General features: G+C 36.2%; 1 protein-coding gene across 2 annotated transcripts in view; it reads right to left on the bottom strand.

Moving 5' to 3' along the window:
* The window catches only part of LOC139994042 (uncharacterized), a 54,499-nt gene that overhangs the window by 1,840 nt on the left and 30,294 nt on the right, over window positions 1-22,365 (bottom strand). For both annotated transcript variants that reach the window (XR_011801539.1, XM_072016314.1), the window contains exons 3-17: window positions 11,278-11,961; window positions 8,181-8,244; window positions 7,874-7,979; window positions 7,640-7,738; window positions 7,374-7,557; window positions 6,830-7,016; window positions 6,163-6,251; window positions 5,614-5,887; window positions 4,922-5,003; window positions 4,682-4,834; window positions 4,402-4,597; window positions 3,727-3,905; window positions 1,869-2,235; window positions 1,081-1,424; window positions 232-549 (exon numbers count right to left, since the gene is read on the bottom strand). Coding sequence is in view for 1 of the 2 variants with exons in the window: in XM_072016314.1 (XP_071872415.1) it covers window positions 232-549; window positions 1,081-1,424; window positions 1,869-2,235; window positions 3,727-3,905; window positions 4,402-4,597; window positions 4,682-4,834; window positions 4,922-5,003; window positions 5,614-5,887; window positions 6,163-6,251; window positions 6,830-7,016; window positions 7,374-7,557; window positions 7,640-7,738; window positions 7,874-7,979; window positions 8,181-8,244; window positions 11,278-11,311 (2,676 nt within the window). In the remaining variant the exon portion in view is untranslated. The remainder of the gene's footprint in view (window positions 1-231; window positions 550-1,080; window positions 1,425-1,868; window positions 2,236-3,726; window positions 3,906-4,401; window positions 4,598-4,681; window positions 4,835-4,921; window positions 5,004-5,613; window positions 5,888-6,162; window positions 6,252-6,829; window positions 7,017-7,373; window positions 7,558-7,639; window positions 7,739-7,873; window positions 7,980-8,180; window positions 8,245-11,277; window positions 11,962-22,365) is intronic.

Here is a 22,365-nt window from a genome sequence, read left to right as displayed (position 1 = left end):
TTCGAATCCTAAAATATTTTCTTTTAAAATAAAAAAATCTGTAAATATTTATATTTCATTTTTATCGACATTTATTTATCTGGAAAATTAACTCTTAGAACTCAAGTTTGATCTCGGCTGACTTTAGATTTTGAATATTAAATGAACACAACGTTAAAGATCAGGAAGATGTACGAAAGAGAGATACGATTAGCGAGCGAACAAATTGAAGGTAATCATGGAATCTCTTACCAGCTTAGTTTTCTCCTCGATGACTTCCACGACGTTGCCTTCCTCCGTGCTGGTAATAATGCCAGTTCCCAACTTCTTGCCTAAAATCTTTACTTCCTTCCTGCATCCACCGGAAGTGGTGACTACGCCGCTGTCGCAGCCATTAGTGTTCGAAGCGGTGTTCTTCAAAAATTGCTCGTACGGACTAAGTAACTTTAGATCCTGATACTGTGACGTCATGATCTCTTGATTATGATTTTTCGGGCCCAGAATCTTCACTTCGTTCAATCCGGAGAACAATTTCGATGACGGTAGACAATTTGATTTATTACCGAGAACCTTAAATTCCAAGCGTGAAATTTGAATGTGAAAACAGAATAATTACTTGGGAAATATAGGAATTACTTAAAATTATAGCATGTTTCATATTAAGCAGATACTAACAATAAATCATTTTGAACATATTTTAATCTGTGAAGATTTAATTTAAGTACAATTCCAACAGATAGGAAAATAATATAACTCCAAATGTGTACACTATTTTTTTCAAGTATTTAAAAATACTTTTCAACGTATGTATTTCTTATCTTCTTTAATATTTCATAACATTTTATCTACTTTAATATTTTAAATATATACAACGAAAAAATGAAAAATGAAGAATGAAAAATGAAAAATTCCTCTTTCCTTAGAAAATTCTTCCCTAAAGAAATTAAACACTAATGAGGAAGTATTTAATTAGACAAAAATAATACTAGTAAGAAATTTTGTTGTATCTAGCTTGCACAGATAGTATAATCAAAATAGGGGCGTAAAGTTAACTAAAAGTTTTAACTAAGCGATGAAACAATGAAAGTCTAAATCTTTTACCTTATTTGAACTTCCCGATCCGAGGATCTTCATGTCCGATTGACTAATAGGTATCAAACCAGTATCAGACTCACTGTTATCGAAAACACAGGGCAACTTTATCTTGGACTCGTACACGGAATGATGATCGTCCATAGTCGAACTACCCAGAATATTAAGATCTTCGGCTAAACTGGTATTGCTCTTCAGATATGGAAGTGTGTCGTTTAAAATTGACAATGATGGATGATTTTTCATTAACAGAGACGATATCGAAGACTGAGAAGCAGTCGACAGAGACGAAATGTCGCTTCTATGACTAAGAATATTTGTTAATTCTTGTTGGCTCGAAGGCACTCCTATGGCTGTGAATTATATCAATACAAGATTTGTATAAAAATTCAAGAAAATTTTCGAATAATATCAGGTTGTTATGTAATAAATATTGGTTTAGCTTATAACTTGTTTTACAACGAAAATTGAAGTTTGTTCAATTCGAAAAATTCGATGTTCTTATTGTTTCGAGGTAGTTGGGCCAATTTTATGCTCATTAAAAAAAATTACAAAAAGATAGGAGTAAAATATAATTGCTTCAAAATATTATTAAACTAGTGAAGGGAATAATGGAACAAATTAATACACAAACGTAAACAATTGTTGAATGTTTCATGATATTAAAATGATTGAAACAAAACCTCGTAGAATAGCGATATTTAATGTGTAAGAAACTAATAAAATAAAACAATTTTATAATAAAGGACTTGGTACGAAATAAGGAACGAAATAAACAATAACGTAGTGAAACTCACCTTCATCTTCATGTTCGCCAACAGAGACTCCACCATCGATGGACAAAGATTTTGGGCCTAAGATCAAATCATCGATCTTCGATTGCGAGAGAAAACTAATGCCATCCACAAAACGATCGTCGAGGCTTTTACTATCGAGAATCCGAATGTCTTTGTCTTCTAGGATCTCAATGCCGTCTATCGGCATAGATTTCTGCGTGGAGGCGGAATCAAGTACCATGATCTGATTATCAGAATCTCCGATAATAACTTCCCCGTTACCGCGCATATTCACAACATTGATCGCGTCCGCATCCTCGCCTTCAAGAATGGTCACGTCGTGTGAATTCTGTGCCATCAGATCCCGAGCTTCGCTGTTCGTCATTACCTAGATTATAAACAATAATTAATGCCACAATAAAATACGTATGATCAAATAAAATTATAATTAATGAAGGAAAGTAGGTAATCAAAGAGAATATTTTCATACTGTCAGAACAGTAGGCGAATCTTTTTCTACGTCACAATTTTCATACTCACTTATCTATAGCTATATATTGTTTAATTATCATATTAAAATCAATCTTTATCTTATGAATACCACGTAAATCCAATCTTTATACTTCAATTATTTATATGATTGGAGCAATGAAACTATTCACAATAACGATTTTTTAATTGTTGTGAGCTCTAATTGAATCGTTGCGCGTAATTAAATTGTCAAAAACAATTAAAAAGATTTAAATGATTTTCTGCAAAAGAATGTCTTTCACCCCTGCGTGCCGCAACATCAATTGATGGCGAGTTTTTAGAATTTAATTTACAAGTTTATTACAAGTTTTATGCTTTTGTCCTCAGCTGTGTTAATGTTAATAGTTGCAAATTTAATCTTTCTAACAGTATCGGAATACAGAGTAATCCTCTCGGTATGTATATAATTAACTGAAAGGCAGTGCCGCCCATTGCCATCGTAGCGATGATGCCGTATCATGTGTGATCTGTCATCAGAGACCGATATCGCTATATCACGGCCGAGACGGCTATATGTATGTGTGCGTATAAAATGAAGACAAGTATGTGTGATTTACGGCATATCCTTTGAGTTAACTAGCGAGAGGATCGCGCTGTATATCAATGTATCAAGCTTACAGACCTTCTTCGTTTCTGTTCGCTTGATTGGTACAATAAAACCGTTCACAATAGTAACTCTGTAATCGTTTTCAACATTTACTAGGTATGAACGTCTATGCTTTTAATTTTATAGTTTATTTCGTTATTTTAAATTTAGGTGTCTTATCGTATCTTGGTGTGTCTATACCGCTAACATTTAATTTTTCATATGACGTGTGATTTCGTCGCAAAACAATAGAAATTGATACGATAAATATTCTTCACATGATAGCTCAATAAAACGATTTACAAAGCGATATCAAAGATGTTCAGAACGAGATTTTTTATCCCAATTAAAATACTCGGAAATCACGTACCACTGGGTATAAGAAATTCGACATCCAAAAATAATATGGATTACTACATCAAAACGATTGACGAATGGAAAAGAACTCAACAGGGAATAATTTTGTGACTGGAAATATTCCAATTTTTAATTATTGGACGTGCTAATGAACGTACTACGTTCTCCATATTCCCAAAAATCAATAGATTAATATCTTTTCCGTTCTTTCAATTTAAACGAAAATAATTTCAGCGAATGTAATATCGCAACCCTGCCAATCATAAATCTATTTAAATCTAATAATTTTTTGTTATATTATTCCGAATAAATAATATTTCGTTCAAAGGAATTTCATTTTACAATTTCAAAAGCTCTGTTCTCAAATCTGAAAAATCTTGCTATCGATGATGAATGATTCATCACCTCGTAACGACCATCCTCGGTAGCGCGCACGAACTGTATTCCACCCTGGGCAGCCAGTTCCAACAGTTCGTTGCAATCCTCCATCGCAGAGGACACAACAGGACCATTCTGGCGATCGGGCTCGTTTCTAGCCGGCTCGCTGTACGTGAACTGAGAATCCAATGCCGTGACCAAGCTCTCTGTCGACAGTGCACCAAATAAACGCCATATTGCGGCGACACTTTGAAAAACATCGCTATTTTAACGAGCCAATTATAGACGGACAACGACGCGTTAAAAAGCCCTTTTAGAAACATATTGCGAAATGGAATCGTTCGGCTAAAAACAATACCATTACTGAAACAATTAACGTATACTTATGAAATTTGTTATTGGTTGAATTTTCAGTTTTGCTAACACTTGGAGCTTTATAGATTTAGAACATACTATAAAATTTTTCTTTTTCTCATTACTAGAACCAGATAATTTTTCAGAGCGATTTTATAGATTTAAAATGCTAATTTAAATAATTTGCATTTTGAAAACTGAAGCGATTTTTGATTAAATATACGAATAAAGATTTTTCTCTTGGATTCCTATACTTTTCATTTTCATTCTTTCTGCATAAATTTTATCCTTTCTTCTCTCTACTCTAATAGAATGTTCAGATCATAAGAAAAACTATTATTTACTTACCGTGTTCGTCCTCAGGACCCGGTGGTTCAACGATGAAATTCATTTTACCATCAGGATCTATATTCTGAATAACTGTGGCTACCACGGGTACTTTTACCTGAACTGCTTTGATCCTGTCAGCATCAGCAGAAATCGTTGGACTTAGACTCATCTTCCCTGCCATACGTAAATCTTCTGCTGTAGCAGGAGTCAAGATCTAAATTCAGACATGAAGTCCACTTTTTAATAAAGCTTAGAACAAAAGAAATTAATAATGTAAATTGGTTGATAAAATTATTACATTTTTATGAGTTCCTGTTGGAGAAACTTTCACGAGGACAGGAATTCCTTTGGCTGGTTTAAATAACGCGAATGGCGTTTGTCCTTCGATCAGTGCCATCTCCATCGCTTTCGTATCAATCTTATCTATTACTACAGATTCCATTACATCGGACTGTCAAAAAATATGTGACAAATTTATTAATTTCCAAAGATTACAAATGTTATAATATGATTCTTGTTGCTTAAATGAATTACTAACCGCCATTAAAGGATCCTTGTCCCTTACTTCTATAGTTTGATCTCGATCGCCATTTGGCAGCTGCACGATCCTAACGTTTTTACTGAAACAAAATATCTATCACTATATACAGAATTAGTTTTTAACCGTCCGTAGGCAATCTACATCGTTTATTATTTATTATTCAACACTAACTTTTAGTATCATTTCATTAACATATTTTATTTCATAACGTAAATTTCTATTAACGTATTATTTCAAGCTGTCAAGAAGGATAAAAATGTTCTAGTATGTATATCGAACGCCTCTACTATATCTCTGAAAAATATAAAAATTCTCTTCCGAAGAGAATCCAAACCTGAAGTTTCGTTTGCTTACTTAAAAGCGTCAAATATTCTAGTATAATCTTTACATTGAAATTTAAAATCGTGTTAAGCACTCTACTCTTCTGCATATTAGAAACATTGATCAGCACATCAAGGTGTGTTAAAGAAAGAAGACTCTAGAAAAGAAGATCAATTTACAGAAGTGAAAGAAAGGAAGGAAGGAAGAAAGAAAGAAAGAAAAAGAAAAGAGGAGAGCGTCAGCTTTCTACTACGTTCTAACCGACTAAGAGATCAACATTCAAGTTGCGTTCATTCGGCGAAAGAAGAAGCCGTCTATCAAGGGGCAAATTAAGCGTCGTTCAGTTCTATTCGGTGACGTCTACCTACTTTCTTATGACGTTGGGATCGACGATGCCCGGCTGCACACCAGCCGGATGTCGATACTTTATCCCGTGCTTGTACTCCTCGTGCGATCTCAAAGAGAATCGACGCGGAAACTCTTTGCCGCAGATTCCGCACACGTGCTGCATTTTCTCCGCGTGTGCATGCGCTTTGACCTTGTGGCAGACCAAATTCGACATTTGATTGAAGCCTTTGCCACAAAGCTCGCATTTGTACGGCCTCTCGTTGGTATGGGTAAACACGTGGTTCCTCAAATTGCCTGACAACGGAACGGTATTTAACTGTTGCCGGTTCCCCGGCTCCGGCTTACTTACTTTGCACAGGCTGTTTCAGAATTGTTACAGCACCGTTTAATTGATCGACACCACAAAACGCGGATCAGATATTTGCATAATGCGTATCCGCGAGAGTTTGTTCGTAAAAGCATTTGTTAGCATTCTAGATTTAGACGTTTTAACTTTGAACGCAAAATTTTCTTAAACGTAATTCTGAAAAAGCTTGCATACTTCGAATAACTTAATAAGTGATAATTACCCTTCTGATGAAATCCCTTTCCACAAACCTGACATTTGTGCGGTTTGTGCTCCGAATGTGTCTTTCGGTGAGAGATCAGCGTAGATACTCTACAAAGTCATAGTTAATTATACATGATAGTATCGTTAAAAGTATAAAAATTCCAATTTTTCACATAATAAGGCCATTTTTCAACGCAGATAAATAGGAGGAGAGTAATACATGATCCTACAAAAAAAAATTTAGGATCATGATTATCGTAATCGACTCAATTGTCCATTCACAAAGAGTTTTATAAGCTTCGAGATCGAAATCGTCTCAATTATCATTATCACGTTCGAACAGGCTTACTTATTTAAAAAGCATACTCTATAGAGATTAATTTATAAAAAGGCCAGCATATCCGTGCTCGTTAAAATTTCCTTTCCGCTTTCGCGCACAATCGCGCAATTTTGCAGCGATTCAAAACGCTAATGATCCGTGCGCGCTCACAAGCGGCTCTTGTCATCATTTTTTCCTCTAGGTAAATTGTAGTTTCAATTTCTATATGAATATACTGTTCGTTAAAAATATTTCAAACGAGATTTAAATTATTATATAGCGAATGAAAAATGCCCAGATTAATAAATATGTATAATCAAGTAATAATTACATGAAAATCGTAGAATGATTTTGATAGTACACTGACCTGTTGAAAGTTTTCTTACAAAATTCGCAAACGTACGGCCTAGCATCACTATGTATCGCCTTGTGCTGGCTCAATGTCGACAACTGGCGGAAAGCTTTGCCACAAGCCTCGCATTTAAAGTTTCTCTCGTCGGTGTGTGTTGGCAAATGCCTCATCAATGTGTACTGATGCCGGAACTCCTTCGAACCTGGATCGAATATCAAGCTTTAGGGCTATTCTAGCAATGTTGTCGCAAATAGCGAGCGTTATGCGAAAGAAATAGTATTGATTTCGCACTGTGTACAATTCTTGTGTACGGTTAAGAAGAATATTATATATAATAGTACAATATCATGATATAAAAATCATTGAATTTTCAATCTTCAAACGCTGAATATATTTCCAATCTTCAAATGTTGAAACTTTCAAATCTTCAAATGTTAAAATTTTCAAATTTGCAAGTTTTCGAGTTTTTAAATGTTTAAACAATGCGATGAAGAACAAAGATTTCCTCGTGCAATGTATGACAACAATCCATATAGAATTCGATAAATAAATTACTAACAAATTCCGCATTCCCAAATTTTCAATGTTTTCCCATCTCTCTTCAAATATTTCACAAAATGAAGCTTCGACCGTGGATCATCCTTATCGATCAGTCGAGTGGAGGACGAGGAAGGTCCTTCGACAACCGGATGTGAATACACCATAACGTTATCTTCGGATGAATTAATATTTTGATCGAGAATCTATAAAAAGTAAAAGTGGAAATCAACTATCTTGTAATTCAATTAGAAAACAAACCAAGAAAAATAATTTTCATATTTTTACCTTATATTTGAAAGCATCTTTTCCGAGAAACTTCGTCACAGCACCATCAATGTTAATTACTTCAGAATCTATAGCTACATTTAGGTTCATGCAATCACCCTGGAAACAAATTAGATTGAACCTCTGTAGGAAGTGTTTACGGTGCAGAAAATTACAGTACATATATCGCGTAATGTTATTAATAATTATAGTTAATAAAGGAAAGTTAATTGTTAATTTACCATTCATAATTACCTGAATTAATTGATGATCATTTGTGGATGGCAAACTCGGCACAACGGTGACATCGTTCCTCCCTTCAGAACCTGCGGTTTCCTCTTTCACATAAACTTCATAAACACTGTAAACCCAAAGTCACCAATGAAACGCATCTTTTTAATATCTTCGAACAACTTTACGTCTAATTTTATCTTAAATTTTATTATACAATATTTTTAATTCAAAAGATACAATTTTATAAATTCCAAAATTTTCAATAAAATTATCTTTTAATAACTTCGCTTTTAATTTAATTTTACAAATTACAATTGTTTAAGCTCACCTGATGACTTCATCCGGGATAGGACGAGTAAACTGCACCTGCGGATCCTCGTACTGGGTATCCCCTAAAAAATTGAATAGCGTTGTAAAGGGACATCTTGAGCTATATAATAACCTGCGTTAACCTACCTCAAAATCTGTCTAGTTAGCCTACTTAAAAAGAATTTCGTTATTGTTTTGTCATATCAAAAAATAAGATTCGATACTACATTGAGATTAAATTAATTAATTTCATAGTTAAGTAGAATGTTAGATACAAATTCCAAAAGTGTCGGTTAATTAATATGAAGACAGCCTTCTCCATTATACATTATATATATTATATATTTACGCAAAACTGGGAATGGAAGATTTACAATAAAGAACATTGTTAAACAGCTATTTTCGAGATACTACTATTTCTTCGTTGAAGCTCTTGAGAGTTGGGGATTAGGAAGAAGAATAGTGCATATGTTTTTAGTAGAAAGCTTTTAAGATTCTTTCTGAAAAAGGAGAGCACAATATTCTTGTACTCTAATACTTCTCGTGACAAAATAATCCCTTCCCCCTCTTTCCGTCTTTCCTTTTTTCCTCTCTCTTTCTGTCTTTTTTTTCCTCTTATTTAATAATCCATTGCCTACTGCAACTGCTGTTACTTTAACGTTTTCTGTATGCTCTTTGTGAAATTAGATCGTGTCCAACTAAAAGAATTTATAATGGCTACCAATGAATAAATCGTGTTACTTGCAGACAGTTACAAAAATCTATCCGACACTCCCTAAATGTAAAATATCATAATAAAAATATTACCTCCACGATATTTTGTTCCGACACGTTATAACATGCATTGTTAAAATATTGTTATACTTTTATTTATTCATTTTTGCCTTTATTAAGAAAAAGGAAATAAAAAGACATGAAACACAATGTCATAATAATTATATAGACCTATCTTATCTATATAAAATCATAAAAATAGTAGATTTAGTACTGCATTAATATCTTGTACGTTAAAATATCAATGATATCCAGCCATCTCTGTGGCATTAAAAAAAATATACTATAACGTTTTATGCAATTTTATCCCAATATTTTTGTGAATCAAATGTTTGAATTCCTTAAATTCTTTTTAGGAATGCATTAATAATAACCGTATTGATATGTAGGTATGAATAACTTTATAACACAGGACGTTTTTACTTTCTTTGGTAAGCCAGATACACAAAATTCGGTGTATGTATAGTTTCGTGACTGTATGTCGTATTGACTAAAAGCTCGAGCTTCGAGGCTCCTTTCTTTTTCTTATTTCGATAAAATTACGATGATTATGTTTTCAGCAGTTCCAGTGAAGCTGATTATTACTAAGATTTCTTTTCTCTAACATTTTTTAGCATTTTTTAATAATTTACGAAGAGTCTTAAAGAGCGTAAACTTTATTAAAATAAAGGATCTTGTAAAAACATAATGAGATCTTTTCTATTACCTACCAATCATTCGTTGATTTTATCTCACTTTTCTATCACACTGTTATTTAGGCTAAAGATTATACTAATGAAATAATTTCAACTTAGATATTTTGTATCGCAAGCCGGAATAATAAAACTGTTGACGCTGACCGAAATCGAAACCCATTTTCATCAGAAGATATCGTGAAGCGATATTCTAAATGATGCGTCAGTTGAGTGACTGATGACTGATTTAAATGGAACTGTCGACAGTGGCAACACAGGTGCCTCTTGAAACAATGTAACGCATTCGCCGAGCGTTTTATCCACAAGTGTAAGACACTGTTGCATTCGACCGCAGGAATATTCGACGATGTATCACTCGTACAACTGATTCGTTTAATTTCTAACTATGTATTATCGAATTTATGCATGCTTTTAGAGTTTGAAGAAAAGAACAGAACTATCAATAAACTATGGTCGAATTTCAAGTTTAGAATAGAAATAGTTGAACGAGTTTATCTTAAAACAATTATCGGAGTATCTTTTAATTATTAAAATATTTTCCGATAAAACAATCATGGGGATTTTCTTTATAGCTTTATGCAAATGAACTGCTTCGTATTTCCTTAAAAACTTATAAAATTCCGATTTAGCAAATACTTCAAGTTGGACTTTTTTATAAAAATAGACGCAGCTAAAAAATTAATTTTATACTTCTAGAGTTATATATAATATGAGATGAACGCGAACAGTAGTCTTGTGACACCTCGTAAAGAGGTCAATTTTATTTAAATAAAGCACGTGTGACAACTTATTTAAATGTTATACTAACTTGTTTATTTTTTAACACATCAGACAATAATAAAATCATTTGCTGCCTTTGTCATAGAACACACTAACTTTTCACTGAAATTTTATACGATTATATTTTAATCAAAGTGTTAACAAAGACTTTTGTGAATTACTGCATAGTACATAAGAATTATACTCACATAGAAAACTACTAACTATTAACTAAAACGATTAACTATTAACAAACGTATCTTCCACAGTTACCACTGAGAGATTAATTTTATGAACTCCTATACCATCTTCCATCATTTCGCAATATGTTACAATTATACGTACATATTCAAAGCAGCGTACAATCCATAATTCCTTCCGTCAACGATTCCATCACACTGACACCAAATCATTCCAACGATTTTGACCGATATCCCGTAAAAAAGTCGCGTGATGTCACAGGTCGCGCTTTCTTTCGCCACCATTAAAAATTTACCGATTCGCGGACGAAAGGAAAGAGAGCCGGAAGCCATCATCGTTAAAAGCCCGAGACTTTCTCCCGTTGCATCGAGGACAAGAGAAAAGACTGTCAAAAAACGACGGAATTTTGAAGGTTCGCGTCGCGATCGGCAGAAGTCCGACATCGTCGGTCCTCGCCTTTTTTTTCCGGCTGGTGGCAAATAAACGAAAGCCGCCATTATCACAGCTCACTTTTCACGAGCCGACAAACGACGGATCGCGACGTGTTAATCCATCGTTATTTAGAGTTTTACAACGGGATGGAATTCGTCTGAGAGGGAATCAGAAAGGGGAAAGACGAAGCAGCGAAGAAAATAAGGGTGAAGGAACGAGATTGGTCAATTTGATATTTTCTCGAGTGTTACTCACAGTTGTATCCTTGCAGCAGGTTATTCTGAGACATTTCTCAGCATCCGAGCGTGTCACCTTCGAAACCGAGCCACTTTCCACACGTGGACGTCGTCTCGCAGCCTGATTCGCATCGATCGCTAACGAGGAATCGTTGGCCACGATCCCGAATCGGTTCGCGCATATCGCCACCAAACGGGCAACTTCGGAAACGTTTCCAGCCAATGGCGTAATCTTCCTGTCTTCTGGTCCTTTTAATCTTTGACACGCGAGTCGTAGAATTTTTCTTCGGCTCAGACGAAGAAGATTAGAATTTTTGATATATTTTTTAAGAGTGTTGGATATTGTTGAGCTAATTTGGAATAATAAGGCACGAGGATTGGATGTGTTTTTACTAATGATGGGGATGGAAGATGTCTCTTGTCAATCCTCCATAGAAAACTGCTAAATATTTCACGATACCATACACTTCGATAGTTCTTACGAATTGCGTATTCGGTTACATGTGGATCTTACGATAATTTATAGCTTCGCCAAGGGGACACGACTTGGTCCCTCGATCCACCTTTTAAAAATAAGCCGATCGCAGCTCTACACTACTCGGGTCAAGTGGCTGCTGGTGTGAAGAAAATATTTAGGAGCCTGGGCAGTTGCCACGTGTCTCCACTTCAAATCTAGCAATGGGCCTTGTCTTCTACAGGAAAACTGCACTCGGAACACAATAGAAGGATTGGTGGATCGTGAGGTCCCCAATATTTTTACCCGACGTTGTTACATCTCTTTGATTACACGATCATTTTAATCTACACTCTGCACAAGATTGCTAGATATTTCAAGAATTAAACTGCGCTTGAATTCATGCACGTGATATCCTTAATTTTTTAACAGTGCAATAAAACGATGAAGAATTGAAAATGAACGAGTCAGAAAACAATTATGAATTTATCCTCGAGATTTCCTACGTCTCTGACATCAAGTAAAAAAAAACGCACAAGTTAAACTTTCTATAGAAAATGAGAATTAACAATTTCATTACATGCGATAATATTCAGCGCCTATTTTCGATTGATAGTAGGTACTATACTCGGCTTGCTCCAGTTTCTCTCGGTTTATATTGTTTAAGAGTTGATGCAAAGACACGCAAAATATCTCGTGCATAGCGCCGCATGAACAACGTTCATCCATTACTCGATGTCTCATATATATCTCGACCGTAGTAGTGAAAGTGTTCAGGCGATAACACTTCAATTTCTTCTAGAACAGTCGAATCCCAGTTGGCCCGATTGCGCGTGAGGTCGCATTAATATTCCAAGAAACACCTAAATTCTATCCGATCGACGAGCCAGAAGAGGAACCATCTTCTATCGTCGAAGTCGCCGGAATTACCCGGTTCTCCTTCCCCTTTCTCTTCTCCCACTGTTTCCGAATTCCGGTCAGGTACATCCACATCGGCGTTCTCCAGCTTGCCGGCATGGTCCGCGGCATACTTGCCTGACTCAATTATTACTTGCTACTTCTTGTTACCCGCTGTTTAAGTTGCCTCGACCCTTCCCTTCTCGCTATTCCAGTCAGTCGAGTCAGCCCTCAGGTTCAACCTTCTCTCTCTCTCTCTCTCTCTCTCTCTCTCTCTCTCTCTCTCTCTCTCTCTCTCTCTCTCTCTCTCTCTCTCTCTCTCTCTCTCTCTCTCTCTCTCTCTCTCTCTCTCTCTTTGTGCGCTAACTACTACCGATAGAGCTTGTTCTCCATAGTCGAGGAAGATATCGTTTACTGCAAGAGGCGCTTAAAACGGCGAGAAAAACAAATGAGGACTTTCCGTTTTGCGAGCCTTGCGAATTCGCACTTCCATCCGCGTGCAAACAAAGGAACATTTTTCGCCTGCCTGAAATTTCTTTCCGCGAAGGTAAAAGGCGAAGAAAAGTGAATTTTGGCTTTCTGGACGAGGGAAACATGCGTTTGAAGAGTAGCGAGTTTTGTAAAAACGCGAAGAATGGGAAATTGAAACGAGTAAGGGATGGAGGTGTTGCGAGGCAGGTTGTATGAAAGGAAATGTTCTTTCGTCGGTAAGACAAGGAAGACACAAAATTGTCTACCAGGGTCTTCTTTCATATAATGATTTAACTATTAACAATGTTAGTGAAGACAAGTGACAAATTATGGGTCACAGAATTGTATTGCAGAAGAAGTTATCGAATAAAACTCTGTTATCATGCAGGAAAACTATTTTAGTATTGGCAATTTGTACTTTGCAATTTGTCAATTTATGGTAATTATATCATAAAAAATTACGAACTTGTGAAAAATTACGCAAGCGTATAATATTAAAGTACCTTTGTCAGAAAAAAAAATCTGCTACAATCCGAATATAATTGCAAATATAATAAAATAAATGCAGAAGGACAAACGAGTTCACGAATCCTGAAATCCTTCCATTCTTTTCTGAAACTCTATTCTCAAATAAACCTCGTATCCAAAGCTCAGTTTGCATAAGCAAATTATCCTTCCAACTTTCTCCACTTCCGATAATTGACAGGAACGCGATGTAAATTAAATACAGGAAGTTTGTCAGCAAGCTCGAATGGATTTTCTCATATCATGAATTAACAATATTAACCAGGAGTTTTCAGTGAGAGTTCCCCTTTTGAATTCCTGACGGATTATTTTCTCTAAGGAATATCTGATTCGCTTCATCAACGAGTCCTTAACTTCTGCGGGTAGTTGAATAGGACGATCGAGAGAGAAAGAGACGGTCGAACGTTCGGATGAAATGTTTTCACGAACTCACGGAGAAAAGGGAGGTGCGAGAATCTGCGAGGAAGAGGCCGTGAGACGAAAGGACGACAATTCGATTTTGCAACCCAGATAAAGAAAGCTTTCTTCCTCGTTATAGGCTACCAGAGGGGTTCGTTCCCCTAAAACCGGCGGGGAAAGGGAGAAAGAGACGTTAGAGTGGAAGGAGTGGAATTTCGCTGAAACGAGCCGGTGCGCGCGGCGATGCTCTCGCTGCAGTAACCTTTACACAATGAACGACGCCTAATCGAATTCCGCGATGGAAAAAAATCGTCTATTTCCTCCCTCCCAGCTTTACCGTGAGAATTTGTGACGTCCAAAAGCAAAGCAGGACATTGTTGAAGTGAGAAGGAAATGTTAAACGAACGAAAAGTTCGAATGGATGTAAATATTGATGATTTTACAAAGTACAAAACATGATAGAAAATTGGCTATCTTTCATGATGGAATAAATAAAAAAATTTTAACGACATTTTATTATATTATTTTTATACATCTGTAATAAGTTTTAATTTCTAGGTACGAAATTAGAACGAAGAAGCCTTATCAATAATTATAGCGGAACAAATTCTTGGCTATAATTTCGTATGTGTATATCTGAACTTTACAATAGAATTAATTAATAAAATCAATGTTTTAAAAGTATAATGATCTTGTCACTTCGTTGAAGAGTCAGATATATTTTCATTAGTAAATTGCCAGGAATTTCATAAATAAAAGTTCGATTAATTCACGATTTATTCTGCTTGGTCGATTGGAAAGTGATATTTAAAAACGATCCCCTAAGCTGATCCCAGGATCACTTCGTCCAGGTGAAATGATTTCGGTGCATTGATATTCCTTGCGTTGCGTTTTTGTAACGATGCTTGTTTTTAGTGGAAACACGAAACGTGCAGCGCTGCAGGAGTGCTTTGATAGAATTGGCCATGATTCCAATCACGAACGATTTTCAGCCAATACTAACTGCTATCACGTCCACCAGTATATCGTTGCAGTTTTTCCACCGTTTTCTTCCCCTATCATTCTTTTCTATTTTATTAACGACTTCTTGAGCATTTCAATCGTTATAAATACCATCATAAGGGAAAACAAAATTGATGATTCTTCAAAATAAAATTCACTTTTCTTTTCCTTTCGATAAATTCAATTTAAATATTTCAGCTACATGCCTTTTTCTAAATCTACATCATCAAATTCTCCATTTGCGCCTCGACACTAAACTGCAACCAATTAATCGCTCTAAATTCCCTAATACGTACGCGCTCACAGAGTTCCACAGAAAATCCGAAAAGATTTCCCACTGACATAGATTATCGACACGATATATCGATATTCAATCGCGTGTATCTCCGCGATTGTTCAAAGCTGTTAGTCCTAACTTCTTTTTAATTAGAAATCGATTAATTAACCATAACCTTCCATCAGCTTATCAAGCCAAGGACCGATGGAAGGAAAAAAGATACATATTGCAAATCTCCGGTCTTCTAACTGATCGCCGAGGCACGGAATAAACTCGGCATAGGTCGCTTTGCCATGTAAAGCCGGGACGGAAATCGATTTCTATACGGACAAAGTATTATTACGAGGCGGTGGCGTACGCCGGCCTATGGAAGTCGGAAACTTCCGTTCCCCTCGGTCCACGTGTATCATGGTATACACAGTGCATGAAATGTTTGGGAAATCAATTTTGCCTGGCTATCGTGCTTATCGGTCAGAGGCCGGAAACAAAGTCAAAGGGGGTCAAAGAAAGTCAAGGGGACGGGCGAAGTGCCGATGGAGTAGTCTATCGACCCAAAAACAAAGCCGTAACTCGATAGAGACATCCTCGCGACACCGTGGAAATTCGACGTGACAGCGAACGCAGCCGGAAACAGCTACGATCCTCCTTCGTTTCCGCTCGCCACCCTCCTCGTTCGAGCTAACCATACTAGCACACATACACACACACAAAGCCAATGGAACACAACGACGACGATGGTGCAACAAGGAAGAGAATTTGACAAGGACACGTTGCTCGACCGCCAACTGTCCAACTGTCCAACTGGCCATTTTCGTCTTGGCTGGCTCCGTCTCTGCTTCCTATCTTGAATAATATCTCCGACGAATACCGACGGGCACGTCTGCCGAGTCCTGACAAATACCACCGCGCCCCCGTACCTTTCGAGTTTACCTTGCAGGAACGTGCCGTACATATTTCGATCGGAACGCGGAAGGGAATCGTCGCTGCGAAACGGGTGGCTCCGGTTCGCTGGCAATACATTCCCTACCGCCCCCTACCGCCCCCATCCACCCCCCACGAGGATGATAGAAAATTATTCGACCACCGATAGCCGCATACCGATGATTTCGTTAGACCATCGAATTCGATGACGGCTAGGACTTTGACGGTTTCGTCGGTAGAATGATGCGAGCAAGGAATATGGAGACTGAGGTATGGGTGAGAATTATTGCGAGCAGGAGGAAGGAATGGTGATTAGGTATGCGTAGATGAAGATGGATATTGGCGATTGTTTTATGCGTAGAATGTAGGCTAGGTTATTTTAATTGAAGTTATGCTAAAAAATATTTGTGTAGACCAATGAAGTATTTCAATTAGTTTATTCTTTTATTTTGCAAGTAATATAAGGGAAGTTTATTTCTTCCCCGTATTAGGATTAAGTGAATTATTTTATTCGATCATTTGATTTTCATGATTTAAGCCAAGATAAAATTTAATTTCACTTAACCAAGATGATATCTTACTTAAATAACCACGTATACGATATTTCATTCAAGTAATGCCGAATCATAGACTCGCTAAATTTTGAAATGCTTCCTGGAGTCTTTTTATTTTTTATTGAAATTGTATAAAGAATAGGCGAATATGAATGTGAAGAGAAAATGGATAATATTTTAATCGAAATTTTCAATAATTAAAAACTTCCATAATTAAATGTAGTTCAGCGAAATTCTCATTGTAAAATTTCGATTATGAGTTCTATAATTCTACTTTGCGTGTCTTTATAATTTCTTCTTTTATAGAAAGTAGGATTTAACAAATTTCGGAACGGTTTGCGAGCCTTTATGGCTTTAAACAGAAACGAAACGCAATTTTGTGATAGAAATTTCCAATAATTGGAAACTTCAATAGCCTAATAGATTCATGGCCGTAAAATTACTGTGAGTTTCTACGATTTCCTTTGAGTTTCGGTACTTTGTTTAAACATGGAAAAGTTAAGGAAAAATGGAGCAAAGTGGAATGTGCATTTTGTTGCAAGCTTATCGGTTCCCCGCGGTGTATCTCGATTTCTTCATCGGGAAAGTGGCAAACGTCAATCCGAGCGCGAGAAATAGTAGCATTTCTTACCTATCTGAATTGCAAATTTCATCTTCTTAATAGCACCGTGGATTGAAACGCGGAGTTCAGTGTTCAGACGTCTACGAGACACTCACCCCGGTAAATCTAGCGAAATAAGTTCAAAAACATTGAGATAACAAATAAATAATTACATCTTTTTACCTTCGTTTCGCATCAGAATTAATTTAATATAGTGATATATCTACTTAAAACAATGTAACCTAATTTAATGCAATTGCAGGAGAAAAATTTTTCAAGAAAAGAAGATATATCGTTAATGATTTTCCTGGACCGATCAGTAACTTCCAAGAAAAATTCCTAAGCTTTCATCCTTATAAATTTGCCTCGCAGCCATCGTACGAGCAAATCGGGTATCGACTATCTACAGTTCCGCTTCTACGGACTCGATGGAAGGAGAGAAAAAAAGATAGAGAACCCGCACACGAAGTAATTACGTAAAATTTATTACGGAGACTCTATTACAGCACTTCGTCGTATCTAATAATCGTTATATGGAATAAATTGTTTGCGTGTTTCTTTACTTGAACTAATTTATATACTTGAAATACTACCAAGCCACAAAACCTTTTACAGATTTTTTAAAAATCTTAATTTAACAGAAGGATTCTGAAAAATGAAGAATCGAATATCGATCAAGCCGCGCAAAGTTTTTAATTAATCACTATAATTGTTAAAAATTTTTAAACAAACGAATATTTTCCAAAATATTGTAAAACTCAACCTATAAATTCAACTGAGTCGCTAATAACCTATTATGACAGTTTTATGATCTTTATTAATCTTCTATTCATACAAACAGCTGTGAACAATCAATTAAAAAAATAATAAAATGACTTAAATATAAACTACGAAGATTTAAATATGTTATGCAAAGTTGTTAGTAAAAAGAACTAATATTTCGCATAAGATAAGGGTTTGTGAAATTCCTAAGAAAGAACCGGGATATGTTAAAAATGGTCGAGGTCCGAGATTCGTAAACGTCACATCTCGATCCGCGGAAAACATTCTCCTTAAGCTGCAGACAAGCTTGGGAAACACTAATTATTTCGCAATCTCAACACTCACCTCATTTTGCAGGTAGTGTTGCATTAAGAAAATTAATTTTTTACCCGTGCTCCTGAAGGGGTAACACACACTCGTGTTCCCGCCCCCTTTTCGCTCCGCGGTTCTTGGAAAATTAATTCGAGATGCTGCGCACCAGCCGACCGCCAGCAATCGGATATAAACTGGAGATTATGCCATTAACGAAATTAATAAATGAAAATGAAATCATACACGTTACTCCATTAGCCAAATGAATCCGTAGGATGCGTTCTTTCTATGAAAAGAGGCGTAAAATTTCGTCGGCACCGGCACAATGTGCGCGTTAAGACAGTTTTTTGGTGAATTCTCGTAAACAGAACTTTGTAAAATCATACTAGCATAATCTTCTTAACTCGAATTGTTAATACGGTTGATGTATCATTTGAATAAGTCGAGGATAGAAGTTAATAAATCGCAGTAATTGTTCCTTCATTCGTAATAACAAATAATTGTTTTTAATATTCTACAACATATATCATGTTCAAGAATAAAATAAGTGTATATAATAATAAATGGAAATTTAAAGTTTAAATGAAAAGATTAATTATTGCGAAATATTCGATTAAAGAAGAATATTTTTGTATTTATTGTCATATTTACTTTACTGAATCGACGTACAAGGTATTAAAAGATCAAAATTGAAAATTTTATGAATTTGTAATAGTCAATAAGTAGAGTAACGAGTGATTAATGAAAATCGAAAATTAACTTTTTCCTAATGGAAAAAATTTTATGTTTGCGAGTTAATCTCTTTTTTTTTCTTTTTTTCCTTTTTTCTCTTTCTTTTCCTTTGAATGAAGAAAAAGAAGCTTCTCCCAATCAAGGAAATATGAATAAACATATAACTTCACTAAGTAGGAAAAGAAATAGTAAGATAGTATTGGAAAGCAGTGTTTCGCTATTTTGCGCGCATTACCGTCCTTCCTGTCCAGTCTTAATCTCTCTTGCGACAAGGTCCCCAGTGACGAATTTTATTACGCGAAAGCGGAGATCAAACGGCTCGTAAAGGGCCAAAAAACGAGCTAATTAATGGCGAACAAGGGAACAGATGCTCGAACGATGCTGTCGCTTACACGAGGGTTGGCCCCGTAAGTTTTGGCTTAATTTCGGCCGGATTTCTAAGACCCTCGCTTCTCCTTTTTTTATGGCTCCTACTAAACCCTCCGTGCACACGATGAAACGAGAAGGGGAAACCATGTGTTAGAAGAGTGAGATACAGTTGAGTCACGGAGCTGAGAAAAGCAAAAGGTACAAGAGGAAGTGTAGGAAAGAAGGACGAAGAACGAACCAGGGAAAGAGCCAACCAGGGCAAGATTGCCTGTTTTCTAATTTACAACTAGGCAGGGCCTGGCCTTAACAATTTACGTTGTTTCTTACATGGTCGCATCCACTACCACCCCTTGTTCAACCCCCAGCCCTTGGAACTTCAGTCTAGATTCCGATCGTCAGGAAGACGTAGCTGGCGTCGTGACGCTCGTATTGCAACGAGAGAACACTTTCACCCCGTACTTCCCTGTTTTTCTCGTCGCCTCTCGTTCAAGGGGAAGAATTACTACCTCGTTAACGGGACGATTGATTCTGATTATAGTTGTCGCCCTCGATTCCCCAACGCCGCCACCGCCACCAGATATTGGTTCCGCCATGAAATCATGTAATCTTCTTTTTTATCGTAGACCATTCAAAAATCGTCCTCGGTGCTCCCTTTCAGAAACTTTGATAACGCCTTTATGATAATTATTTAATTACCATTCATTGGTCTACTTTGTTTCCAGAAGAGAAATAACAGAGAAGATAAGGTAGAAGAAAATTTATATGTATTTTGTAGTTGTCGATTTATAGAATTTTCGTTCGTAATTATTTGGTTACTAATATCTTAACTTATGGTTGATTATTGTATGGAAATTTTGAAAAAAAATTACTAGTTATATTAGAGCCGATCCACTTTTGTGTCAACTTATTCCTATGTGTTTGTTATATTTACTGACTATATAATAATAAACTTATGGTCGCAGAAAAGTCAGGAATTTCGCGAGAATTCGCACGATTTACTCGTCGCCCGTCATCAGGGTAGCGGAAGGACGGCAGCTTTCTGACTGGGCGAATTTGTATTAAACGAAACGGCGCATTGTGATGAATTCGATTAAAACTTTGTTAATAGAGACCTTTGCGCACTTACCATGAGGCAGAGGAGAAGGACGAGACGAGAAGGGAGAAACGCGGGGAAGAGAGGGTTGAGAGAGGGTAAGTTTGAACAGTCACCGTGCGTAAACAGCAACGAAAGTTAGATATGAAAACCGCAAACTTGCTTAGGAGTCTAATCTAGTCAGTCGAGTTTCATAAATTTTAAAAGTCAAACACGTTTCCGAATTATCTAACGCCGCGCCGCGAAGAAACTTCTGCTCGTTTTCCCTCGGAACTTCTTCTCAGCCCTATCCGCTGCCACCCCCGAATAAGTGACCGCGACAGTGGATTAATTTTAACCAAACGAACAAACAATATTTGCCTGTAACTTGGAAAGCGTTTCTCGCGTTTAAAGGGAAAAATAGAACGAAGAGATAGGAACTTTCAGAAGGCGTTTGCTGAGAGAAAGTTTGGCTCTTTAAGACTTTACTATCGCGATATTTTTCTATGAAAATTTTAATCTTAATTAAGATTAAATTAAATTAATCTCTATTTGGATAAGTATTTATAGAAATTTTGTAAAAACATTTGGAAAAACTTCAATATCTATGGTTAATTGACCAAACTGTTAAAAAGTTTTTTAAACACACAAGTGGATAGACTACGAGAGTGAAAAATTGACGAATTAAAATTAATTTTCTAAGCGAAATCATTCAATTAGAAATTTTCGAAATAGACTCAAGTTCGCGGAATTCTGTTTCCACTATTGACTGTACGTACAAAGATTGTTATGAATAAAACATAGATACGATATACGAATCAACGATGGAAGGAAAGTAATAACATTTTCTGCTCAGTTGAAATCAGAAAATTCCTGAGAGTCAGAGGATGAAGATAACAGTATTCAGCGATGCATAAAACCTCAAAGATAATAGAAAACGATTTAACAATGAATTTTCACAATTTAATCATCGAAGATTTACTCTTTTATCGCCTTTATATTTAAACCCAATTGAAAATCGTATTAGCGGTCTGTCGAAAACGTCTTCCACGAATTAACGTAATATAACGATTTAATCTCCCAAATTTTATTGTCTTCGTCAAAAATCCATTATACATTTACGAAAAAACGACAATTGAGAAAGAAAAAATGAGAAATAAATACATTCGTGGTTGCCATTGACGATATCACGGAAAAATCTCAACAGAGACGAATGAAAGAAAAATCCTAGGCTCCGACAAAGCTCACCGACAGGCTTCGCTCGATAAGAATAATTTGATGGCGTCGGATTTCAATCTGTCGAGATGACGGATATGGCGGAGGGGCCGTCTCTAAAAGGATGCCGGCGCGGATGACGAGTAGGGGTGGCTCCTTTTTAATATCTCTAATATTTCCAGCCGATATTCCCCATTTATTCCCTATCCATCACTTGTCTGATGTGTAACCGGAAGCCTCCCTGTTCCACCTCAGAAGTCAATCCGATATATAAAGGCGTAGTTCGAATTTCCCGCTGTAAAACGAACCGCGACTAGACAGAGAGGCGAAACTGTCGGCAAATGTTTTCCTTCTAGACACAAGAATATTCCATCACTGTTTTATCATATACAATAACCTTCGTGATATAGGAACGTTATATCTAATGTTCATTTCCATCAGAATTCCTTTTTTGAAATTCTCGCGTTCTTGCTTTATAATTTTTTCATTTCTTTTCTTAAAATTACGTTTTCTTTTCTTTTGAATTTCTGAAAATCTCTTTTTT

This window comes from Bombus fervidus, chromosome 14, assembly GCF_041682495.2.
Source record: "Bombus fervidus isolate BK054 chromosome 14, iyBomFerv1, whole genome shotgun sequence".
NCBI classification, from domain to species: Eukaryota; Metazoa; Arthropoda; class Insecta; order Hymenoptera; family Apidae; genus Bombus; species Bombus fervidus.
The sequence above is the reverse complement of the archived record's forward strand: the minus strand, read 5'-3'. Positions and strand labels throughout refer to the sequence as shown.